The following is a 25,833-nucleotide window of genomic DNA, read 5'->3' on the forward strand; positions in this document are numbered from 1 at the left end:
CTTCATCATTACCTTCAAATCCTCCTTGCTTGTACATGCCTGCATCCTTTCTTTTCCTTTTCCACTATCAGTTCCTGATTCGTTTCTAGAGATTTTCTTTCTCTTACGGTTGGCAATTTTACTCCAATCCATTACTTCTGTACTCCTACCACTAGATTCTCCCTCCATCTCCAGATCACTTCCGGTACTACCGTCACTTCCCTCCATCAATGCTCCAGTCACAGTCCAGTGTTGCCACCCGCCTCGAAGCCGACTGACACACTCACCTCGTGGGCTTTTGAATCATCTGCACTCATGGCAGCATTATTGAAAGGCTCTTAATAATTGGGATCAGGTTGATTTAGCACTCACAGGCAATCAGACCCTATTTAGGGGGGAGCCCCGGTAATTAGTCACACCAGGGTTGCCAAAGTGACATGTAACCTACAGGTATATGTAAACTAACGGATAATGTTTTGAATCGTACTATGATCAAGTTATTAATATCTAAACACCAAAAAGGGAATACCTATCCCATGAATTTGTACAATAGATAGATAGATAGATAGATAGATAGATAGATAGATAGATAGATAGATAGATAGATAGATAGATAGATAGATAGATAGATAGATAGATAGATAGATAATGGATTGTAAGTAATTATGAATATATAGGCTAGATTACTTCAGAAAAATTACTAAAGAATTCATTTCAAATCGATTGATCCATCCATCCGACGACCCGGCAGTACAATCTTCTTATCAATTCTCAAAAAAAGTTTTTTCTTTCTATCAAATCTTCAGAAAGATTATTTCTTCTGGCCATGGAGAATATCTTCCTGTTCTATTAGAGTATTTATTAACCCAGTCAACACGTGAGATCATGCTATGATCACAGTGCCATCACACCATTGTCATACGGTGACACTCACAGTGAGAGTAACGTGAATTCAAAATGTTGAGCAGGTTGAGAGGAGGCGACTCAAATATCAATCTCCGGGGGGCATTCTACTTCCTGTTCCTCAACACTATCACTGTAATATCACAATGGTCTACAGAAGCTCTTTTTGAAAATTAACAGAGGATTAGATGTTGATGTTGTATTAGTTTGTTATCATTATGGAGATCAGTGTTTGCTTTAGATGGCCTCTTGACCACTTTTGTTATGGCAAGGAAAGCCAAAAGGGAAAGCATCCAGGTGGGGTTGGTTTCTTATTGATGATATCAACATAATCAGTCTTTGTGAGGTGTTATTCATTTTAAAAGATTGAATAATATTTGCCCTGTGATTGTGGCATGGGCTTCAGCAGTTTCATAATCATTTATGAAGGATTTTAAATGCCTAAGATACAACCTGTGAGCTACTTTTGAGCTACTGTGTCATTTAGACACAAATAGACATCAAGAATCAACGTATGAATCTTAACATTGGTGACAATCAAAAGCTTCATGCGGCAATGCATGCTGGGTATTTTGAGCAGTGAGTTCACTTTGACCTCACATTGAGACCATAGTATGAACACACAGTGAGAGGGCTGTGAGGATACACTTTTAGATCACTGAGGCCCTGTCCCAAAATTTAAAAAATCATCTGATGGAACAGTAGCAGAAGGTTGGTGGTGTACGTGGGTCTCACACAAACCCCTATCACCCAATGGGCAATGAACAAGTTGAAAGGTTCAACAGGATGCTCTTGTCCAAGAAAGTCCATGGTGTTGAGCTTAGGTTCCTGATTTATAAAGGGGTTTTTGGTTTTGGTGTATGCATGGTTTTATAAATCTTTTAGGATGAAATCTACGCAAAGTTTTATAAATGAGACCCCCGAACTTGATGCGAGCAGCGAGTGGTAGCCAATGCAGAGTCGAGTCGGTAATATGAAATGAGGATCATGCCATTTTGGCAATATAGAGGTGTTCAATATTTTAAAGACTATTTGATTGGTCTGAACAGTTTCTGCTCGGGCAAAATTACTCCTCAATGGATCGAGTCCAGACCGAATTGCCCTACCTCAAATTTTGTGGCTGCAGCTGGCATCCAGTCTAGTTCAACCCACTAATGAGATGTATAGCTACTACCTCTCACAGTCTCGCTTTAATTTCTGTTCAAAATCAAAGATGGCGCTACTGTGAATAAGGTCTATACTAACCAACCGCAGAAACATATGTCACAGCAGTCTCAGGACAGCAGCTCCAATAAATATTGGGAAAATCCCTTAAAAGTGGTTTTAAACCACACTGATTGACTTTTATTACACTGCAGTTTGAAGAAGAAAATACCAAATTTGCACATGGTTGATCTTGAAGCGCACGATAGACATAGATAACATTAGAAACTTGATTTTCACCCCAGGGGGTCTTTAATCACTCGAGGAATGAATCTCGTTGACTTAACTGATTAACCACCACCTGCAATTCATTTTCGCCTCCCTCAATATGTTTCTATTGCCTGATGATAAAGTGTGCTGATGATTAAAAGTGTTTAAATATCACTGCCATTGTCAGCGGAGATGATTGAGAGAAGCTATTGAGCAGTAAACAACAGCAGTAGATCTTAACAGAAGTTCTGCGAGGTTTCTGAAAGAGCCGATTGATAATCGTTTGGTGTTGGATGATTGCTCTTAATGGCTGTGAGGGAGAGTTGTGTTTGGAAAGGGCTCATTTTAGCTCTCTTCATTTTTGCTGTTGCCGGACAGACATCAGGGCCGTAAGTATCATTTAAATGTTTGCAGTGAAGAGGTTTGTAAAAAAAACAAAAACCTTGTACAAATGCTTAATTGTAACTTATTTTTCCACAGGTTCTTCATGGTGACGTTTCCTGCAGTGATTGAGTCAGGCTCTGATGCCAAATTATGTGTAACACTTCTGAAAGCCCAAGAGAGTCTCAAGATGACGGTTTCTCTGCTTGATGACAAGAACAGGACGACTCAACTTGTGCAGCAGGTTTCTTCTTTGCCGTTTCACCGCTGCTTTAATTTCCAGGTCTGTTATCATGAGACATGTGGCTTTTTCTAGTCTGGTTTGTTGTATATCAACTGAGTTTCTCTACAGGCTCCTCGAGTAGATGGAGAATCTGTGCAGAAGCTGAAGGTGGATGTTCAAGGGAGGACCTTCAGAGCGGCCGAAGAGAGGAAGGTCATGTTCAGACGCTACCTGAATTTGACCTTCATCCAAACAGACAAACCCATCTACAATCCAGGACAAACGGGTGAGTAGTTCGTGACCCTTGGTTAAATATAAGGGCTGCAGACAGTCCCTTACGGTACAGGTTCTGATCATCTTCAAATGCATGCTGCAAATCATTTGAGTGTTTATTGCTGTTTTTGCAGTGAATTTCAGAGTTGTCACCATGGATCCCAAATTTGTACCTTTTGATCAGATGGTAAGGCCTGACCATGGACTTTGGTTTCAGTTGTGCACGTTTCACTAATGACTTTGCTGCATCAATGCTTGTGCTTTTAAATGCCTAATATTCCTGTCTTTGTGTCTTGCAGTACAATCTGGTGGTGGTGGAGGTGAGGATTTGCTCCAGTGCAAGTCTTTGAATGGAGCTGAAGCGTTGTTGTTGTTGTTTGTCATCCGTTGGTAGTTTTTCCCTCTGAGCTGTTAATTGTTTTAATAGGACAATAATAATAACCGGATTGCTCAGTGGACAAATGTTTCCTCAACGGGGTCGATCTTGCAACTCTCTCATGAGTTAAACCCAGAGGCTCAGACAGGGATGTATACACTAAAGGCTTTTACTGGTGACCGACTGAGGTCCCAAGTTTTTGAGGTGAAAAAATATGGTAAGTCGTTGTTCCTATAATGTACAGCAGTTCGATGATATATCTGCGGTTGTGATCTAAAGCATCTCTTTTCTGATTTAGTTTTGCCCAAATTTGATGTGACCCTAAACGTACCACAGATGTACAGTGTTGGAGATGTGGGACTGACCGTTCAGGCTTGTGCCAAGTGAGTGAGGCTTATGTTCTCTTGTTTTGTGGTTGGTCAGTTCTTGATCCTGCTCCTTGTGCGGTTTCCCAGATACACATATGGCCAACCTGTTCCTGGTCAAGCATTGCTGGAAGTGTGCCGTGATCCCTTTCCATATGCTGTTCCAAATGATGTGGCTCCGGATTTGACACGTCGGTGTCTGAATAAAACCGCAAAGGTGTGACTGCTGCCTTAGTGCTGAGGGTTTGTCTGCTTGTGCTTGCCTTTAATATGAATCTCTCTCCTGCTACCAGATGAATGCTACGGGCTGTGCCTCTCTTACTGTCGACACATCAGTATTTTTCAACACCAAGTTTGAAAATTATATGCAAGATCTCTTTCTTGTAAATGTGAACGTCACTGAGGAGGGAACAGGTGAGCTATTGGCTGAGCTGAACCAACAGCACATGCTTGAATTGGATGGCTTGATTTATTTGTTCCCTGTCCAGATGTTGTGATGTCAAAGTCTGCAACGGTGTCCATTACATTTGAAGTCGGCAAGGTCACGTTTGTGGACCTCCCGGATTATTTTGAACCCGGATCAGTGATTAATGGAAAGGCAAGTAAAAGTTTATCCCTGGTCGCAGAAGCCTTTAAATTGGTTCCTAACCTTGATCGTTCCCAACAGATATCGGTGTCTCGTTTCAATGGGACTCCAATTGCGAACAAAGCAGTGTATTTCCTGGATGGTAACAGCTGGCCAAACAAACGGCTGCTGAATCTGACCACAAACCAGAATGGGCTGGTCATGTTCTCCCTCAAGACTGCTGATCTTCCAAAAGCTGATCTCAATCTGGTGGTACGATTTGCTCTTTATATTTTGTGACATGAAGATGTATCTCTCTCTTGCAAGAAACTGATTCCGTTCATTGTTCCCCAGGCAAGTGCGACTCCAGAGGTTGTTTATAATTACAAATCACCATACTTCACTACAGATTCAAGGGTTGTTCAACTTTCCGGACCTACTTCTGACAGCCCATCACTTAGTGAACTGACTATAGTGAAACTCGAGCAGCCGCTCAAATGTGGGGCTGTGTTTCCAGTGACCGTGAAGTATTCTTTTGTTGGAGAGACTGGCGACTACATCGCTGACATAATCTATATGGTGAGTGGACATTTTAATTTGTGCTGGTCTGTTTGTTCAGCGCCTTGTATCCACCTGTGTGTCTTCTGTCAGGTCTTGTCCAGGGGAGTGATCGTCCTCCATGGATTTCAGACGGTCAAAGCGAGGGCTTCTGATACCGTCACGAGCGGCTCGGTGTCATTCCAACTGTCTGTCAGTGTCGCTATGGCTCCAGCAGTGCAGATTCTGGTCTACTGCGTTCTGCCCAGTGGTGATGTAGCTGCAGCTAGTGTGTCGTTTGATACTGAAATGTGTTTCCAAAACCAGGTATGATGTGCACTAGCATCTGTTTGGCTTATGCGGGGAATGGTGACATGCCCTACAGCGTGTTGGTCCTTGTTTCAGGTGTCTCTACAGTTTTCTCCTGCTACGGCTGTTCCTGCTGAGGGAAATGTTCTGACTGTCTCTGCTCAAGCAGGATCTCTGTGTGGCCTTAGTGCTGTAGATCAGAGCGTCCGGATCTTGGAGCCAGGAAGACGTCTGAGTGCTGAAATGGTATCATTTTTAACAAACTTAAAGGATCCTTTTTCTTTTAGGCTGTAATATTTTATCAGTTCATTAAAGTTGTGTTTAGTGCAACAAGTCGCTGGTTCAAAGCATCTGCCGAATTAATGAATGTAGACCTATCAAATGTGACTGAAGGTGGTCTGCTGGAAGCTCTGCTCTACTTTTTAAAGTTAAATGGATTTCCTACAAAAACCATCAATTTGCTTCAGATGGACTTCATTAACCCCCTGGAGCCATGTGGTTTACTTTTATAATGGCAGGATGCTTAACTTTCATTTGATGACATACCCTTTAAATCTGTTGTCTACTCATAGACATGCTCCCATTTAACTCGGCTTAACTAATGTTTACTAGATTAATGTGGTTAAATGATCCATGTGCTTTATCCCCCCACCCCCTGTTCTCAGGTGTTCAACTTGCTCCCAGTGCGATTGCAATCAGATTATCCATATGAAGTTGAGGATGAACAGGAGTGTCTGAATGTTCGAGCCCGTCGAGCTGTTCCTACAGAACAAGCCTACGAAACCTTCAAGGTAGAAAGTTTATCATTACTGAATCCTCCTTCATTTTTCAAAAATCTTATGTTTGTTTGTTCATTTGGAAGAATGCAGGGATGAAGGTTGCAACAAATTTGCCTATCAGAGCACCTCAGTGTCTGACGTACAGAGGCCTGGAATATTATCGCAACTTCCCTAATGGTATGTCTGTTACTTTGACTCTTGCTCTGGAAATTGCTACATGACTTGCAGATTCAGTTGCTATAAACACAATTGTCCTGCAGTGTTTTTTCGCCGGTTCCCTGAACCTATGGTATTGGCTGCTGCTCTTCCATTAGAAGAAAGTGAGGGTGACACATCCTCTTTTGACGTGACCGTTAGAACTTACTTTCCAGAAACGTGGATCTGGCAGCTTGCTCAAGTGGGGTTGGTGTGAATTCTTTTGTTCCATCTCTAAAGCTAGCTGCCCACAATATTTACTTCTCATTCCCATTATTTCACTCTTTTTCTGCTATCCTTCAGAGCCACTGGATCCACACAAATTCCCATCACTGTTCCTGACACCATCACCACATGGGAGACTGAGGCATTCTGCCTGTCCTCCAAAGGTTTCGGCCTGGCTCCTCCTGCTCTGCTGACGGTCTTCCAGCCCTTCTTCCTGGAGCTCTCCCTGCCATACTCCATCGTCCGTGGGGAGTCTTTTGATCTGAAGGCCACTGTCTTCAGCTATCTGTCCAAGTGCATCCTGGTCTGTCATGGTTTATTTTCCTTTATATAATGGCTCTGTATAGAAGGTCCCGACTTTGCTCCATGTGCCGTTTCATTGGCAGGTTAAAGTGACTCCAGCTTCATCCACAAACTTTACTCTTAAAGAATATCCTGATCCGTACACATCCTGTCTTTGTGGCAATGGGAGGAAGACCTTCAAATGGGCTCTCTCAGCTTCTGTTTTGGACTGTTTCTGAATTTGAAGTGAATGTGGCGTTGCTCACTTCCTGTCTGTCACCACAGGAACTGTCAACGTGACGGTCAATGCTTCAGCTGAGCCATCCCGGACTCGATGTGGCACTGAGGCCGTGACCGTGCCGACGAGAGGCCGCATTGACGTAGTTACTCGAAGTCTACTTGTCCTGGTAAGTGTTAACCAGCCTTCTGGAGTTTGATCATGGAGCTCATTCTGTTATACTGACGTGCTTTTATTGCCTTTTTTAAAGCCTGAAGGCGTTGAAAGGACAAACACCCAGAGTTGGTTACTGTGTCCAAAGGGTTTGTTTGCACTCAATGATTCCCCAATACATTTCTCCCTGCACGGCCAAAAACATTAGCCTAGCGCCTAATGCTGATCCATTTTGTTTGGTCCGCAGGAAACGTTCTTTCTGAAGATGTGACTCTGACTCTTCCAACAAACGTGATTCCGGGATCAGCTAGATGCTCAGTTTCAGTCCTTGGTAAAGCATTTCTAGTAGTAGAAACTGACAGGTGGTGATTTGCAGAATCAATTAGATTTTGATGTGGGTTTTATGTCTGTCCTTTTTGTAGGGGATATAATGGGTCGTGCGCTGAAGAATCTAGATGGGTTAATACAGATGCCATCTGGCTGTGGAGAACAGAATATGATCATTCTTGCTCCCAATATTTACATCCTGCTGTACCTGAAGGTCACGGGGCAACTCACCGCAGCCATTCGAGAGACCGCCACGGGCTACCTTCAAATCGGTATGGCTGAACAGATCCATTAAAGAATTTAAATTCATCATGGAAAACTCTTTGCAGGGCTTCTATTTCCCTGACATAAAGGCTTTCCAAAACTTGATAGTTTGAGGGGATGGATAGGTAGCGCCCCATTCTCTCTCCCCCCCCCCCCCCCCCCCCCGGTTGTCAATCATTGCTTGAGACCCTTCCTGACTAATTTTCATGTGGTTTTTGACCTGAACAGGATACCAAGGACAACTGAACTACAGGCACAGTGATGGCTCGTACAGTACTTTTGGCTATGATGCATCCAATACATGGTGAGTTTCATGCTATTGTGGTTTTATGTAACTTGCGTCACCAGCAGTTTAACACGCTTCCTCCATGGCCAGGTTGACCGCCTTTGTCATGAGGTGTTTTGGTTTGGCAACGCAATTTGTTTTCATCGATCCGAATGTCCTTCAGAGTGCAAAGGACTGGCTAATAAGTCAGCAGGGTTCTAATGGCTGTTTCGTGCAACAGGGAACGTTGTACCACAATGACATGAAGGTACATCAATGGTTATCAAATGGACCGTAAACCATAAGCTCTGTCTGAGGCTTTTTTTTGTGTATTTTAGGGTGGAGTTGGTGACAACGTCACCATGACCGCCTACATCGTCGCATCTCTTCTTGAAATAGGCGTCCCTGTCACAGTAAAAACCCTTTCAGTAGTTGTATGAGCTCCTTGCGGTTCTGGCTGTTGTCTGAGATCTGCTTCGCTTTCAGGATCCCATCATTACCAACGCTCTGTCCTGCTTGAGGCCTGTTGTTGGGAACCTGGGAAACACTTATGCCACGGCTCTGCTGGCCTACACCTTCAGTCTAGCTGGAGAGACCACCACTCGATCACAGCTTTTAACTGCCTTGAACAACCTTGCCATTTCTGAAGGTGAAATTCACCAGGATCTTGAGTGGTGTGTGTATAGTCTTAAGCATTGCCTCGAATGTCAACTTTCTTAGTAGAAAGGACTTTTGTAAAGGTAGGAGTTTTGTATAAACACAGAGCAATAGGTTGACATGCACAAAGCCTTTATGAAGTTTAAGTGTATTCTGTACTTTGGTTGCACAAGGTTTAAGCTGCAAACGACACTTTCAATGTGAACATCGCTCACTCAATTTGCTATACAAATGTATCATTGCTCAGTGCATTTTGCATTTAATACTTGTACATTGGCTATGGCAGTTTCCACACTTCATTAAGTTGAGTAGCAAATCAGTATCATAAAATGTATGAAGGATCATGACACTGAAGAATGGAGCAAGCTCCCTTTTCGTTGGCCATTTGATCACAAACCACATTTGAACACTCAAAAAATGGAATAAAATCTTGCACTATTGTTCAAACGGTTGGCGTTCAGGGCGCGTTGCGGCCCTACACCAATATCAGAACTGATTCACCTTAAAACTGACGCTGTCGTTTTTCTCCTTGAATGGGTTTATATTTGAGGTTCTTTGCCGTTGACTTTCTCCCCGCCATCTCTTCAGGTGCTAAGCTCCACTGGTCTCAGACGACATCTGGTGATACTCTGGCGGTGGAGATCAGCGCTTATGTGCTGCTAGCGGTTCTCACAGTTCAGCCTCTCACGACGGCTAATCTGGGCTATGCTAACCGCATTGTCAACTGGCTGGTGACCCAGCAGAATCCCTATGGAGGCTTCTCCTCCACCCAGGTGCCTCTGACTACCAAATATGAGCACAATCATTGAGTGGAGTTTTTAATCTGGTGCTCGTTTTCAGGACACTGTGGTGGCTCTTCATGCTCTGTCTGTGTACGCTGCTCAAGTCTTCAGCTTGGACGGCTCAAGCACCGTTGCCGTACAGTCCTCAGTGGTAGGAGGAGACTCTTATAGCTTCACTGTGAATCGGGACAACAGGCTACTGTATCAGGAGAAGCTGCTGAAGAACGTTCCTGGCAAATATACTGTTAAAGCTTCAGGATCCACTTGTGTGTCTGTGCAGGTCTGTATCTTCAGCTCCTTTTACGCTTTCTGTTGCACGCATCAAAAGCCTACTGTGCTTTCTTTGTATTCTAGGTTGCATGTTTCTACAACATCCCAACACCCATTAAAGATACCAAAACACTGAGCGTTGACGCAAAGGTGACCGGAGACTGCCGACCGCTTGGGGCCAATCTCCTGTTGAACTTCACGGTGAAGTAAGAGGCTTTGACTTCATCCTGAAACCAGTTTATGTCTCTGACAAGAGGAACCGCTTGATCCTGTTGACTAAACTTTATTCGTTTTCAGATACAATGGAGCAAAATCATCTACTAACATGGTTCTAGTGGACATTAAACTCCTGTCGGGCTTCACGGCTGATACATCACTGGTATGCAAGACTTGGCAAATCCTGAGATGCTTGAGGCTCTTTCAGATGTAATCGTGTCTCTAAACATTGGTCTCTTCCCCTCAGCTTGGATCTCCACCGGCGTCGTTTGCTCCGCTAGTGGTGCGGGTTGATTCTGAAGAGGATCATGTCCTAATTTATCTGAAAGAGGTGAGACTGGGTATAATCACTAGCTGCCACATTGTCAAATGCTGTTTGTGCTGCTGTTCATCCTTTCTGTCTCGCAGGTTCCCAAAGGTGTCCCCAAGACTTACACTCTTCAGCTGAAACAGGTTCTTGCAGTGAAAAATCTCAAGCCAGCGGTCATCAACATTTATGACTACTATCAGACAAGTATGCTTTCATCCTAATCGAGCTTTGCTCTGGCTGAATTCACTGAACTTGATCCAGCTCACTTCATGTTCCTCTTTCAGGTGATTCGTTTGAGACCCCCTACACATCTCCTTGTCCATGACACTGCAATAGGACGTGACTCAAAATAAATGATTTTATGCAATCACTTGTTTGCCTTTTGTTTAACATGACGAGTGTTGCAGGTCACTGTTTTGTTATAGAAGTGGTTTCCTAAACTGAACATCAAGCATATCGTTACTAGTCTTAACCAAAGTTAGAAGCAAACTCTTCAGGGGTGAGAAATGCCAGAACAACAACTCTGAATGTCTTCACGGTCCTTGAGATGAGGGTGTTTCAGAAGGAAGACTGGCCTTCCCACCTGATTATAACCTCACTGGCTTTGCCCTGCCCAAACTGTATCCTGAACCCATGTCACCATGCAATCCGACACCCCCTAATCTGTCAAAGTATGACAGGAGGGTGCAAGTCACCTTGATTTATATAGTGCTTTTTACAATATACAGGTGAAATTTGACTCTTGTGCAAAAGGTCATTTAAAAACAAATATATTGTATCAACTCATTACATGCAAAGTGAGAGATTTCAAGCCTTTGTTACCGCTTACAAACAGCCCAAATTCAAACTCTCAGAATATTGTGACAAGGTTTTGTATCGTAGGCTCACCTGCAAAGGGTTCCTGAGCCTTTGAATGGTCTCTCAGTCTGGTTCAGTATGAGCCACAATCATGGGGTAGACTGCTGACCTGACAGTTGTGCATAAAACCATCATTCACACACACCACAAGGCAGGAAAGACTCAAAAGGGAATGGCAACTGAAGTATTATGGAATTTTTTTTAGGATGTTCTCAAAGTGCTGTATCAAAGCACATTAATAATAGAAAGTTAAGTGGAAGAAAAGGGTGCACAAGCAGCAGGGATGACCAAAGTCTGAAGAGGATTGTCAGGAAAAGGCCATTCAAATGTGTGGGGCAGCCATCTACCAGGACATTTTAGAGCGCTTCCACACTGCCAAAAGTACCAACTTTTTCAATGATCTACTGTGCTTGATTGGCCAGCAGGAGAAAGATGAGTCATGAGACCGAACAATGCAGGCGAGCTGAAGGCTGCTATTGAAGCATCCTGGTTTTCATAACTAAAAAATAAAAAATAAAGCTATATTAAAAAATAAGCTATAAGCCATGCTCATCAAAATGATAGCAAATAAAAGGCTTGAAATGTCTCACTTTGCATGTAATGAGTCTATATAATATACGTTTCACCTTTTATAATTAAAACAGTTGTGTAAAAAAAAAAAAAAAGTGATACATAGATCCCAATCTGCCTCATTTTAAATTCGGGTACCCTGGTCTGAGATGGAGCAGGTTCGCAATGTCTCCTGGACCTTACAAGTGAGCTCCTGTAGGGGACGTTACATTTGCCCTGCAGGGCCTCCCCTTTCCTTTAGAGTCCGCTTCTTTACGCTGTCTGCTACCACAAGCAGAATGAAGCAAAGCACACTGCTCTCCTTTTCCAATCTCTTCTAGTCAGACAGCCCTAACCAAAAATAATAATCAACAGATGTATACAAAATTGAAATATACAGAAAATAATATGATATATAGATAAAATTATCCAAAGATAAGAACAAAGGTGAACCAAAACAGTTATAAAAAAGAATACAAAATATGATGCAGAGATAAAATAAGGTGCAATCAGTCGGACGTACAGTGGCACAGTGCTCACTCAGTGTTTTGAGTCTGGATTTCAATGTGGCTACTGGTGGAAGCTGGTTCCAACTGCGGCTCCCATAATAGCTAAAAGTAGACTCTGCTTGCTTTGAGGGAACTCTTGGTATTTCTCTTGGTAACTGACTTGATCCCGATGGACGAGTGATCTGTTGGGTTTGTATTTAATCAGCATATCAGCAATGTATTGAGGTCCCAGGTCATTGGGTGATTTAGAAACAAGTAATAGCACTTTAAAATCAGTCCTAGATGAAACTGGAAGCCAGTGTAAAGACCTGAGGACTGGTGTGATATGTTTTTTTTTTTTTTTTTTTTGGTTCTGCTCAGAATCAGGGCAGCACCATTCTTTATGAGCTGCAGTTGTCTAATGGTCTTTTTGAAAAGGCCATTACAATAGTCCACCCTGCTGGTGATGAAAGCATGAACCAGTTTCTCTAAGTCTTGCCTGGAAACAAAGCATCCAATTCTTGCAATATTTTTCAGATGATACTATGCTGATTTACTTATTGCTTTGACATAACTACTGAAACTCATGACTACTGGGTGTCGTCAGCATAGCTTTGGTATGCAATTTTGTTTATTTTGTATTATTTTGCTCAGTGGCAGCATATGCAGGTTGAATAGGAGTGGTGCAGGAATTGACCCTTGTGGGACTCCGCATGTCATGGATGTCCACTCAGACTTATGGTCGCCTGTACTCACATAATAACCTCTCCCTTCTAAGTATGACCTGAACCATTTGAGGACCATCCCAGGAAGTATGTTGTGGTCAACAGTGTCGAATGCAGCACGGAGGTCGAGTAGTACCAGAATTGATGTTTTGCCTGTATCAGTATTTAACCGAATATCATTTATAATCTTTATGAGCACTGTCTCTGTGCTGTGATGCGGATAAAACCAGATTGAAAATTGTCGAGCTTAAGGATTTGTTCAGCTGACTGAAAACAACTTTTTCAATGATCTTGCCTATGAAGGGGAGATTCGAGATTGCTCTGTAGTTGCTCAATATGGAGTTATCCAGATTTCTCTTTTTTTAGGAGAGGCTTAACCCTCAGATGCGGCACTGAATAAAACTGGAGAATTTTTGAGAGAACATCTTCGAGCAAGAGCGCATTGAATCAGTGCGAACCTATGGTGCGAACAAAAGTGGAGCTAGTGTTCGAGTGAGAGCAATATTGTCAACGTCAGCGAGTGTTTGCATTAGATTATTATTTTCTAATGGCATCAATAAAGCTTTCCCGCAGTGAAGTGTTGGGTTTTCTATTCGCGGACCCTGATTCTAAAGGGGAATATTTGCCTTCAGAAGATGACGGTGATTCTGAAAGTGAAAGTATAGCCCTACAACAAACACAAATGGTGAATCCTTTGCCCAATGTCAGCGGTGGGAACAATGTTTCCCGGGGTCGGAGTGTTGATCGCAAAGTTAGCAGGCGTGTTAGTGTTGTGGGGAACGAGGCGGCCGTGGGAAATTTTTACCGCGCTAGCCATGAAGCGTTGTCTGACCATGTGCCTCTCCGCAATCGCAGCGATAGTATTGTGTTGGAGACTTTGTCTAATGACACTGGGTATGTTAGACGAGGTCAAAGTATTCATAGGACAGTTAGGGGGCAACGTGGAGACAGGGTGGGGAGTCGCAATGACCATGACAGTAACTGTTAGTCCGTCCGAGCTGTGCACACTCGTAGCAGGAGCGGATGCGGTGTGACACGGGGCAGAGGGGCTATTATGCATAATATATAATATATATGTGCCCCATACATGGACTCAGAGTGCCTACTGTATGTAGTGAATGGAACATCTCTACAGCAAAAGGCCAACCGCTACATTCATTCAAACGGTTTGCTTCTACCATTTATTAGTAAAGATTTACACAGTTTGTTTACTATTTACCTGAACATTCAGTACTGTGCAATACAGAAGGTGAGGGACATTTTGCGGGGGAAAGAAGTGCTGCATTTTATCATTTAAACATGTGACTTTTTTATGAAAATTCCATAATACAAGCTGGACACCACCGTATGACGTCATAATATGCAAATTAGATGGGAAAATCTAATCATCCTTAATATTTCTCTAATTTACAGAAAGTCTCTATCTTTTATCACTTTTAAGATTAAGATGTCAAAAATCAAACGTTTAACGCCTAAAGGGTTAACTACTGCGGTTTAAAGGGAGTTTGGAAACGTCCCATAGAGAAGTGAGGAGGTTACAACTTGTAAGGGGGGAATTTTTATTTTCCCAATAAATAAGAATAAACCTGATGTCCTCCATGTTAAATATGGAAATTTGTCTTACACAAATGCATCGATTCGCTTCCCCGCAGCCGTATGGATTTATTTTATGATGGATAGATGCAGTTTTATGGGCTTCAAAAACAGACAAAGACAGCCATTCACTAACATTTTAAAGTTTGGAAGAGCCAAGACATTTTTTGATATAACTCCAATTGTGTTCTTCTGAAAGAAGAATGTCATATACACCTAGGATGACTTGAAGCTGAGTAAATCAGGGGCTAATTTTGTAAACAGAGTGTACGGTAAAACAGGTCAAATGACGCCTGTAATTTCAAAGTGAAGGTTTATGTAGACTCTATACTTAAAAGCGCTCCTTTTCCTTCTTGGACAACCAACCAGGAGCTTTCTGAGAGTATTCTTAGAAGCTTTAAGAATACGGGCCCAGATCCTCACCGGCCATCTCAAACTCGAAGAGTTACTCATTACGGATTCATATAGCCATTCTCAATACCCTTTCAACGATGGCTGCACTGGACCCGCATTATGATCAGCCACACCAGCTTGCCTTACAATGAAAAAGCAGAACTTATGCGTGACCCAAATATCAGCAGAAGTTATGCGTGGCCCAAAGATCAGCAGAACTTATGCGTGACCCAAATATCAGCAGAAGTTATGCGTGGCCCAAAGATCAGCAGAACTTATGCCTGACCCAAATATCAGCACAAGTTATGCGTGGCCCAAAGATCAGCAGAAGTTATGCGTGGCCCAAAGATCAGCAGAAGTTATGCGTGGCCCAAAGATCAGCAGAACTTGTGCCTGACCCAAATATCAGCAGAAGTTATGCGTGGCCCAAAGATCAGCAGAAGTTATGCGTGGCCCAAAGATCAACAGAAATTATGCGTGACCCAAATATCAGCAGAAGTTATGCGTGGCCCAAAGATCAGCAGAACTTATGCGTGGCCCAAAGTTAGCTCTCTTTTTGGCATGCTGGGGCAACTAGGAAAGAAGGGCACCATCACCACAAATTGCAGTGTAGAACCCATGTCTCTACACTGTTGGGGGAATTGCTGCATGATCTCAGATCAATTTTCTACCAGTTTCTGAATGGTTGAAGTATGAAATCCAAACACAGGAGGACACTTCAAGGTTTGTAACCAGTCAACATAGATGGCCTAATGCATGGAGCACAAGTCTTCTCATACGAGTGCTAACAATCTGCACAACACTGAGACAACACTTTCATCATCTCCAACCATGAAAGCTGTTTCAAAGCCTTACTGCCCCTACTGCGAAGACACTAAGCACTCCTCGAATAACTGTTCAAATTTCATGCAACCCACCACAGATCAGGGGCCGTATTTACAAAACATTTTACCTTACCACTAAGAGTTCTCCAAAATAGCAGTAAAAGTTCTTATTTAAGATTTTTCTCTTAAAAAATAAACTCTTCCCAAAGCTGCTGAGGCCAACTTTTATTAAGGAATAGAGAGAAGTCTTAAACTAAGAGTAAGGCAGGATTGACCTAATTGCTATGGATGATGTTATCACGCTTATTAACTAAACACACAGTGATTGGCTGATAGGGGAGGGGTCTCTGGTTTTAAAACAATAATGTTGCCATATTCATATTTAAATTAGTAGGCTACGTGTCACTAATTCAACAAGTAAATCATGCTGTTGTAAGAATGGATTTCACCTGAGAACAAACTAAAGGGATTAAAGCTGAAATAAAGATAATAAAACTTCACTATCCGAATGCAAGAGTAAACAAGACTGCACCTGGCCCAATCCTATTTCCTCACCCCTGCCGAGATATGACCCTCTCACCCTCTGGGTCACATGCAAATATCACAGATACTGCCACAAGCTGTTTCTGTATGGTCAATATAAATACTTTTGGTGTGATTGGTAAACAGGTTTCATCCTCACATCAGGGGAACTGGTGACATTCCAGCTCTAGTAAAACAGATCGTAAAAGAAGGACAACCGGGTTTGTTCCTCTGGTGTGGGAAGATGCTCATAAAGATCTTTTGATAAACATTTGCTGTCAGGCCTCAAGGATAGGTGGGACCATTTGGGTCTGAGAAAAGAACCAAGATCTGCATAAATATTTGGGTGCTAAATGTTTATTGTTCTTTGATCTGGTGGAGTATTTAAGGGAAAGGAGCAAACCGCTCAAGGAAGCATCTGTATCCAGAACTTCCCACACTGTTCCCGTGTGTTTCTATAAGCCAGGTAAAATGATGACTCTTTGAAACTATGTTTATATTATTTTATACTTGAGTAACATTGTATGCTGATCCGTTGTGTATCATTGTCTTTTAATTTGACTATATTTTGATGATTTTGCCTGGCTAAATAAACATTAACTTTGATTAACCTTGTATTATTCTAAGGCCGCTTCTTTTAGTACGATCAATCGGAGTCTGGTATTTCCGCAGGCGTTGTCTCGGCGTAGATCAAACAGCAGGACTCAATGAATTGGAGCATAGCGCACAACATTAGGGATAATCTGATTTCTGATGTAGCGACTCAGGCGAATCAAACACACAATCGCCAGTTACATTTAACAAATATGTTGTGAAAGCTGTGTGCTTACTGGCAGACCTTCCCCCAACACAACAGAGAAAGACTCTTCGTTACCCTGGAAACCATCTGATAAGATGTTTTATGGCCCAAATGAATTTGGCCACATGAAGTTTCAGACACAAAGAGTTTAAGACACAGAGCTTTTGCCTCAAATTATAGACAAACCATCTATAAATGAACGGTAATGAATGGTATTTTACATCTTTTTGTCTTTGTCTTAACCAAGTACTAGTTCAGATAACCTCATATATGTCATGTCTCCTATCAAATTAATGCTCACTTCACGACTTACACTTCCATGTATATCACTTATTCAGAAAATGCAGTGTGTGTTTGTTGCATTAATTAAAATATGAATGGCCAGAGACCCACTGATTCGAGCCTTGGAACAAAGGGCCATAAAATCTGCTGAGGAATTTCCCGCCTGGAAATCCCAACAATCTCATTGGTTAAGTCTAACCCTGGAGGGTGGGACTACTTCTAGACCTTAAAAGACCAGTGGAGACAATCTGAAACTCTCTGACTTAGTTCTCTTACTTCTCCAACTCTCTCCCTGTGGGAGCCAACACCCACGGTGGCTGGCACTTAAGCCATGCCACCAATGCAGGCCCTCCAAGCAGGCCCCAGCTCTTCCTCTCTTCCCCTCTTCCCTGGTTCTCCTCGCTTCCCTACTGAGTCATCAACTTACTAGCCCCAAGGGCATTCTTCAGAAGGAGGACACGGAGCGTCTCCTAAAAGCAACCAGCTGCTCCCTCTCGACCTCGGAAAGAACCACCGGACACGCAGGGCATTTGAAATCGGAACATGCACACACGTGAGAAGCCACAACTAGAGCAAGTATTATCTTCCAAACTCAAACTGCTGTAAAGAGGGTGTGTTATTTTCCCGTTGGGACAAGTTAACTCCATGAAGGTTGTATTTGATGAACTGAAGGAAAGCTGTTTCTTATCCCCCCACTCTCTTTCTCTCTCTCTCTCTCTCTCTCTCTCTCTCTCTCTCTCTCTCTCTCATCTCTCTCTCTCTCTTTTATCTCTCTCTAATTTCAGTCTATTCATTATTCACTTTTATGTATTCTTTCGTTAATATCTATACTTCTACTCTCTTGATGCATATTTAGTATGTACTTTCTGTGTGAATTGTAGTGTTATTTTTAGTCTGTGTTTATTAAACCTCCAAAAGACATTTAATGAGTTGAATCTGTTATTCTGCCACATACACAAAGTCAATGAAACTTCCGATCTAACGTTACCTAACTGCTTATGCTACTATGTTAGTAAAGTAAACTGTATGACCATTTGAAATATTGAACTTGTCCTGATCAGTAAAGTTAATGTTTCTTATGCGCTCGTAAAGCAGTAATCCCTTATTGAGAATTGATTTGAAAAGTCTATAACTAATTTGCAGGACAAACTTAGTAGGATAATTTCAAGCAATTCCGTAAAGGGTTACTTGTATATAATTAAACAATTTTCCCTATCGGAAAATTTTAATACGTAATGAATGACTGGCAAATTATATTCATAAATTCATGAATATTGAATATTAAATCCCTTTTGAGTTAATTATTCCCCGATACATTAAACTCATAGTCATTGTTGTTACACTGACTATCACTGTATTAGCAAGTTGCAGTTCCTGTGATTATTATTCCCATTACACTTTAAGATGAGTAAGCAGGCGCAACCACTTAAAGGTAAAATATTCACTCTGCAATCCTCTGACTAATATCAGAACCGGCTCGTCTGTGTTTGAGAATGTATTTCGCGAAACATATCTCTAAGAGATATCGGGTCCCTTGATGAACGAAGATAGTGAGAAGTAGAGATACTCAGAGAGATCAAAGATCTAAATTAAATCACAACTAATCATACGATCAGCTGTAATTATAAACGTAACAAACTCAAGGAAACTACATACAATTAGAGTCAGATTAAATTAAAACATGGAGTCAGATTTAAAATTGGATCTTCACACTTTAATAAATTACAGTGTCCTTTATAGAAGCGCCTGAAAAGACGAACACGCAGTATTCCTTCGACCAGCTGTTGGATTCCTACGTTGGGCCAAACAGGTGGAGTTTACAAAGAGGTGACCCCGCCCTACGTGATCTCCCAGTCTCAGGCGAGTGACGTCTTTTGGCGCGACAATTCAGATCCACCCGAGTGAGCATGAGGTTTGAAGTTCTACTTTTCTGTCTACAAATGTCCTGGTAAGTCCATTTTTGTTTACCTTTTAGAAAGTGTTGAGGGAAAGCCTAGACGCACCCAATATAGACACATTTGTTGAACGGGTCGGTATACCCACAATAGACCGGAGACCGTAGAAATCCGGTGGTGTTTAAGGTTATTAGAAAACAACATGGCTTATCAGGGAAGCGGCAGTTTGAGTGTAGATAAGGAGATAATGGAAACGCTTGGAGTGAACATTAAAGATCTCCTCCTTAGCTTGCGCAACAAAGCTGTAGATTTTGAGTGGAACAATGATAAAATTCTAGCTTGGTACCAGACTGAGGGCCGTAAATTGGAAAAAAAGGCTCCTTTTAAGAAAATTCTGGTCGCGATCGTTTATCTGCTGCGTCGAAATGATTTGAAACTATTGCAGAAAACGAACGTGTAATAGCCCATATAAAAGAGCTAGAAATGCAACGATCGGACGAGTTAAAGAAGCTAAGAGCGCAGGTCGAAGCATTTGTGTATGATAAACAAACATGGGCAAGACAGGGCAGCGCGATCGAATCACAAATGAAAAAGCTTGAAAAGAAGCTTAAATTAGATAAAGATTACACATCCGCGCTTGAGGATTGCTGCGAATCAGCAGGATTTCCTGTATCTGCGGTAGTCGCGGCGATAAGCAGTAAAATGGGTAACGCTAACGGGCAAAATAGCGATAGTGACGAAGATGATGTTGCACTTCTGTCGAGCAGTTTGCAAGGCCATCTGGACCTGAGAGAGCGTGAGCTTTCTCCAGGACCCGCGAAAGAGCAAAAACTATCCGATGAGCGAAAACAACGCAGTCCCATAATAACTTGAGTTAAATCAGGCTTGGTTCTCCGAAAACCGGTGAAAATTGCTGTGCTTAAAACAATGACGAATGCAGATGATGAAGTCACTACCATTAGCCGCCCTTTAACTTGCGAAGAATGCACGAAACACAAAGAAGTTGTGGGAATGATGCCACGAAAAGGTCCTTTCCAACCCTACTGGGACAACTTAATGCTACAGGCATCGGTGTACAAATTAGAGATCAGAGATGTTTGGCAAGTAGCCCTTCTTACCATTCCAGACGAGCTAAAACCAAAAATTCCCCGCGAATTAAGAAATGGAGAAATCATAATCAAACAGGAAGATGAAGATGACGACGACGTGTATGAAAGATTAAAGGAAACTTTATTAGAGTTAAGGGGACCAACACACGCTGAGTGGAATAGGATTTTAGAGATTAAACAGACTAACAAAGAACCGTTTGAAATTTATGCCGAACGTTTATGGGTGACATACAAAGAGCATTCAGGTTTAGAGGATGCACAACGCGATCAGGAAGTTTTATTACAACTCCTGAAAAATAACGCCGGTCCCCATATACAGCAGGCATTAGTTCACGGAGCCGATCCGCCAGAGAATACCTACCGGTCATTGGTGGATTGGGCTTCCAAAATAGAGGCCAGGCTAAAACAAAACAAAACCCGTTCTGTGGCAACAACACAATGGTTAACCGAAGGAAGAGGTGCTAAAAATCCTGACCCTAAATTTCAACCTCGATGCCAGTTTTGTAAGAAAAACAACCATACTATCAAAACCTGTTTTCAATTAAAACGCAAACTAAATCAGGAAACGCATTCTAAGGACGACAATGGAATACTCAGGCGTTTAGGGGATTTGATTGCAAAGAATAACACTTCAGAAAACAGCGCAAAGCAATCTGAAGAAAGAAAATTGACCCAAGATGACGCATTCCAAACAGAGCTCGCTGCCCTGCTAGAAAAACATAAAAGGCCCCAATAGGGGTGCGTGGCCTCCATTGCTATGGGAAGCGTTGTCACAAGCGGTAACAGAATCAAAATAAGAGCTAATCTCGGAGGCCGGTTAGTTAACATTCTCATTGATTCTGGAGCCGCCTGCTCTTGTACAAACCTTCCGTTACCCCTAAACACGAGAACTATTCAAATTAAAGGCATAGGCGATACTTTGATGACCGCAACGCAAACACAACCAGTTAAACTTGATTTGGGCGTGGTTATGCTAACAGAACAATTCTGGTATTTACCAGACAATAGTGAAGGAACTGTGCTGGGAATGGACATTATGAGAAAGCATGGATTTGTGATTCATTGTTTTGAAAAACAAATTGAACTACGAACATATAAAACTACAAAGGGAAGTTTGCCTAAAGGCAATGCAAACATTATGTCCATGTCCAGTACAGATCCAATTCAACGTCTCATCAGCAAACACAGCAATGTTTGAGCTAATCATGAGCACGATTGCGGCCTTGTTGACTTTGAGGTATGCATCGAGGGAGAGCCCCCTCCCCCGCAAAAGCAATACCGCATCAAGCCAGAGGCAGAGGTCGCTGTTCATGAGATAGTACAACAGCTTGAGGCAAGAGGAATAGTTCGACGATGCAGTTCCACTACGAATTCACCGTGCTTGCCAGTGCCAAAACCTAATGGAAAATGGCGTCTGTGCATAGATTATCAGCGTCTTAACAAAGTTCTACCTAAAGCGACACCAATAGTGGCAAATCCAGCTACCATCTTATCACAAGTTTCAACCGATGCTTCATGGTTCACAGTGCTTGACATCAAAAATGTTTTTTGGTCTCTTAAAGTTAAACGAGAAGACCAATGGAAATTGGCATTTACTGTAAATCAAATGCAGTATACCTGGGAGCGGATGCCACAAGGCCTACACAACAGCCCAGCCATTTTCCACAGAGCTGTGGCAGATGTCCTCGGTCCCTTACTAGGGACTGGCCAGGTCGTTCACTATGTGGATGACATTTTGATAGCTACAGGAAAACAAATTGAGAACCATTTGCAGCTGGTTGACGAGGTGTTACAAAGGTTAGGTGACGCAGGCTTTAAAATGAACAAAGAAAAAGCCCAAATTGCACTAAAAGAGGTACACTATTTAGGGTACACTCTGACGAAAAGCCACAGAGCCTTAACAGACGATAGAAAGAAATGCATCGCCGAACTGCCTCGACCACATACTTTAAACTCGTTACAAAAAGTATTGGGAACAGCAAACTATTTACGAGACTTCATCCCTGATTATGCAAACACCGCTGCGCCGTTGTATTCGCTTCTAAAAGGAAAAACAAAACCAAATGATGTCCTTGAATGGACTGACGAGCATGAACAAGCATTTAGTGATTTAAAACAGCGTTTGTGCGCCGCGCCTGCCCTTGGATTGCCCAATGTATCAAAAGTTTTCCACATTCAAGTAGACACGCATGAAATAACACTAAGCGGAGTCTTAGCTCAGGAATATGGGGGAAAACTGCGTCCAATCGCGTATTACAGTCGGAAAAAATCTCTGGTCGAGCAAGGATTCGACCCATGTACGCAACACGTGCTAGCGGTGCATTGGATGCTAAAAACAACAGAGCCCATTGTCGGTTTTCAACCTGTTGTTGTGCACACAATGCACACGCCTGTACGAATGTTGTTACAGGGCCGAATCAAGGGAGTTTCTTCCCAAAGATTAGCGAGATGGCTAGCCGACATTCAAGCGCGTGACATTACCATAAAAAACACACAAATTTTGCCACATCTGCTCGGGGATGTTGAGGGAAATCCACACACATGCCAGCCTGTAAAAGAGGCACAAAGCCTTGTTCATGACCAACCATTACCAGGCCAAGCACCTGTATACATAGATGGTTCACGATTCTGTCAGAATGGTCATTTTTATGCTGGATGTGCAGTGTGGGCCCCCAATCTTCCAGACACAGATGCTGGACAACAATTGTTGTTTAAATTACCGTCTAACGTATCCGCACAGGAAGCCGAGCTCATTGCATTGCTAGAAGCGATTAAGGCACACCCTGAACCACTTTGCGTGTATACAGATAGTCGGTATGCGTTTGGGGTTGTAACTGATTTTATGGCTCAATGGCAATTGAGAAAATTCCTCACTTCTGCTGGAACGCCTATAAAACATTTCAACACCATAACGTCAATATGGAAAGCAGTCCAAGCGCGAAAAAACCCCATGTCCATTGTGAAAGTACGCGCACACATAAGCAAAAATCCAGATGTGCACGAGAAAAACAATAATGTTGTTGACCAACTGGCTAAGCTGGCCGCAGTCAAAGGCGACCAGTGGCAAAAAGAGACATCCTCTGCTTCTGTAGCAAGTGCTGCCCAAGTCACACCCATTGACCTCAAACAGTATCAACAAGAGCTGTGGGTCTCTGAGGGAGAACTTGTGCCACACTTGAAACATGATCAGATGGTGAATGTAATTGAAGGCATAGTACTCCGAGATGGAAAATTTGTCGTTCCGGAAGCCCTCCAAAAACCAATAATCAAATTCACCATAACATTACGGCCTGGGAACAACTTAAAGTTTTCCCAGATTCAGAAATTGGTAAACTGCACACATTTTATGAGAAGAATAATTATGGCACAGATCCTAAAAAATGTTATTCAAGTACGGATCTGGAACCAGCAACATATAGGTGCACTCACACAACATCGCATAACGACACACATTTGAAGTTTACGGAACTTTTGTTCAATCTGACAAAACGGACACCGAGCAGTATTGTAAAAACATTTGTTTGGACTAGTCGGAAAGAAGGAACATACTGTGTGGGAAAATGTGAGGCAAATCTGGACAATTTTACTAGCCCTCACAATTGCTCATGGACTTTACACCATTGCTTTAATTTGACTACCTGTGGATACAGGAAACCCACACAGTGTCCAAAATTACATCCCACTCCTCCAGGTGGTCTGATCAGAGGAAATGTGAATAAGACTTTGCTTCATGATGTCAATCTTGTGATAACACATGTGACGTATAACATCTCTAATATTTTGTCTGCCTACGAAAAGCACTGTGATATTAATGACAAAACATACACATGGCTACAGTCACGCATCGATGATTTAGTTTCTGATTACAAAAATAGACTTGCAGTCCAAATTCCACCTGTTCGCACTAAACGAGCTATATCCAACAATTACAAAATAACAGGTCAATCTCAATTTTCAACATGGTTGGCAAATCAGGTGGCCACTGGTTTTCAACACATCACTAATAGTAATGAAAATATTATTAAAGCGGTCAGATCTGAGGCGCAGGCGCTTCTGACGACCAGCCAGACAATTTTCAATCAGACCCGTACCATCGAGCATGACTTAGCCTGTAGGTTGTATGCACAGGATTTGTTTACTGCAGCGAGACAAGAGATTTTAGATCTTCGTCTCTATAAAACACCTAGACATGTTCTAAATGATCTTATTGAAATCTTAGATCTGCATAGATGGCTTGCATCAGAGAAAATGAAAAATATTAAATACTCTGAATTATTATCAACGTTAATGATGTATACTGGAAATGAATGTACTGGCTGTATTGGGTTCTTTGCCACTTTCCCTTTAATTCACCCAGATCAAGTTTACTTAAATTCCACTACCATACGCTCTATTGGCGTTGTAGTGAAGGATCAGATCATAAAATGGGACTATCTTACGGGGTATATGACTTTGAGGGGCATTGAAACCTTGTTTACCACTCGCAGTTGTTGTCATGAAACATCAAGTTACGTTATTTGCACCTGCAACACTTTACAGCCTTTTTCTGCCAATGACTCTAAGCTTGTTAACGTCCAGTCATTGCATGGACATTCTGATGCTGTTCAAGTGTCTCACACACAGTGGTGCATCGTCAGTGAGATGAATTCCTTCACCTACGGAGGTCTGACCTGCCCTGCTAACCACACTTTCTGTTTAGAAGTGAAAGAAGACTTTTCAATGGGTCAGATCAACATCCTGGGAAGGGTACCAATGGACGCGGATGTTTCCCCCTGGTGGGAGGACACTTTTTATGAACAAAGCACACAAGATTTGGTCAACACAATGGACTTAGTACAAGAAATGATCCTGCAGACCGAATACCATCTCAACCAAGCACAAGTGGAGGCAAATCTGGCGAAAAAGACTGCCGAGATCCTGTCCAGTTCTTCTACGCGTTCAGCACAGTATGCGTACACATGGTGGGACTGGATGTTCCGTGGATGTGCCATGGCCAGTGTGTTCATCTTTTTATTCACACTCTGTCAGTGCTTTTACTTCAGAAGTCTTCTTCGAGCAATGCGCACTTCAACCAACATGGCCATTGCACTCAGCCCATTACAGATACCAGCCCTACGGAAAGTGCAGCTGTAAAAAAAAAAAAAGAAATCCCTGGTGGTGGCCCCTCGGAGACTGCTCTGTCTCTGCTCCAAGGGACCAAGTGCGGAACTGTAAGAATGGATTTCACCTGAGAACAAACTAAAGGGATTAAAGCTGAAATAAAGACAATAAAACTTCACTATCCGAATGCAAGAGTAAACAAGACTGCACCTGGCCCAATCCTATTTCCTCACCCCTGCCGAGATATGACCCTCTCACCCTCTGGGTCACATGCAAATATCACAGATACTGCCACAAGCTGTTTCTGTATGGTCAATATAAATACTTTTGGTGTGATTGGTAAACAGGTTTCATCCTCACATCAGGGGAACTGGTGACATTCCAGCTCTAGTAAAACAGGTCGTAAAAG

The 25,833-nt window shown here is 42.4% G+C and overlaps 2 protein-coding genes across 2 annotated transcripts; both read left to right on the plus strand.

The window, feature by feature from the left end:
* Nucleotides 1-2,483: 2,483 nt before the first annotated feature.
* On the plus strand, nucleotides 2,484-10,654 carry LOC137065792 (alpha-2-macroglobulin-like protein 1). The gene is given in 33 exon segments (XM_067437319.1): nucleotides 2,484-2,684; nucleotides 2,776-2,959; nucleotides 3,029-3,185; nucleotides 3,307-3,359; nucleotides 3,472-3,492; nucleotides 3,600-3,765; nucleotides 3,847-3,931; nucleotides 4,004-4,130; nucleotides 4,207-4,327; nucleotides 4,402-4,511; nucleotides 4,581-4,751; nucleotides 4,833-5,057; nucleotides 5,130-5,342; nucleotides 5,421-5,570; nucleotides 5,990-6,115; nucleotides 6,187-6,280; nucleotides 6,364-6,505; nucleotides 6,602-6,827; nucleotides 6,910-7,212; nucleotides 7,294-7,345; nucleotides 7,444-7,527; nucleotides 7,619-7,795; nucleotides 8,016-8,091; nucleotides 8,164-8,320; nucleotides 8,391-8,465; nucleotides 8,539-8,701; nucleotides 9,298-9,482; nucleotides 9,550-9,771; nucleotides 9,846-9,967; nucleotides 10,059-10,140; nucleotides 10,225-10,308; nucleotides 10,386-10,491; nucleotides 10,572-10,654. Coding segments are annotated over 33 exon segments (4,383 nt in total). The 5' UTR covers nucleotides 2,484-2,601; the 3' UTR covers nucleotides 10,613-10,654.
* A 12,620-nt stretch (nucleotides 10,655-23,274) lies between these two features.
* LOC137065775 (uncharacterized) lies at nucleotides 23,275-25,457 on the plus strand. Its single transcript, XM_067437304.1, has 2 exons — nucleotides 23,275-23,533; nucleotides 24,016-25,457. The coding sequence occupies exons 1-2, from the start codon at nucleotides 23,275-23,277 to the stop codon at nucleotides 25,455-25,457; spliced, it is 1,701 nt and encodes a 566-aa protein (XP_067293405.1).
* Nucleotides 25,458-25,833: the final 376 nt, after the last annotated feature.

This window comes from Pseudorasbora parva, unplaced genomic scaffold (genome assembly GCF_024679245.1).
Source record: "Pseudorasbora parva isolate DD20220531a unplaced genomic scaffold, ASM2467924v1 scaffold_31, whole genome shotgun sequence".
Classification (NCBI taxonomy): Eukaryota; Metazoa; Chordata; class Actinopteri; order Cypriniformes; family Gobionidae; genus Pseudorasbora; species Pseudorasbora parva.

What these genes read in the sequence shown, in the direction of transcription:
- LOC137065775 (XM_067437304.1), top strand. Translation starts at nt 23,275, where the DNA reads ATGTCCATTGTGAAAGTACGCGCACACATAAGCAAAAATCCAGATGTG. An exon ending in GATGGTGAATGTAATTGAAG is followed by an intron (nt 23,534 to 24,015) that starts GCATAGTACTCC and finishes CCACTCCTCCAG; the next exon opens with GTGGTCTGATCAGAGGAAAT.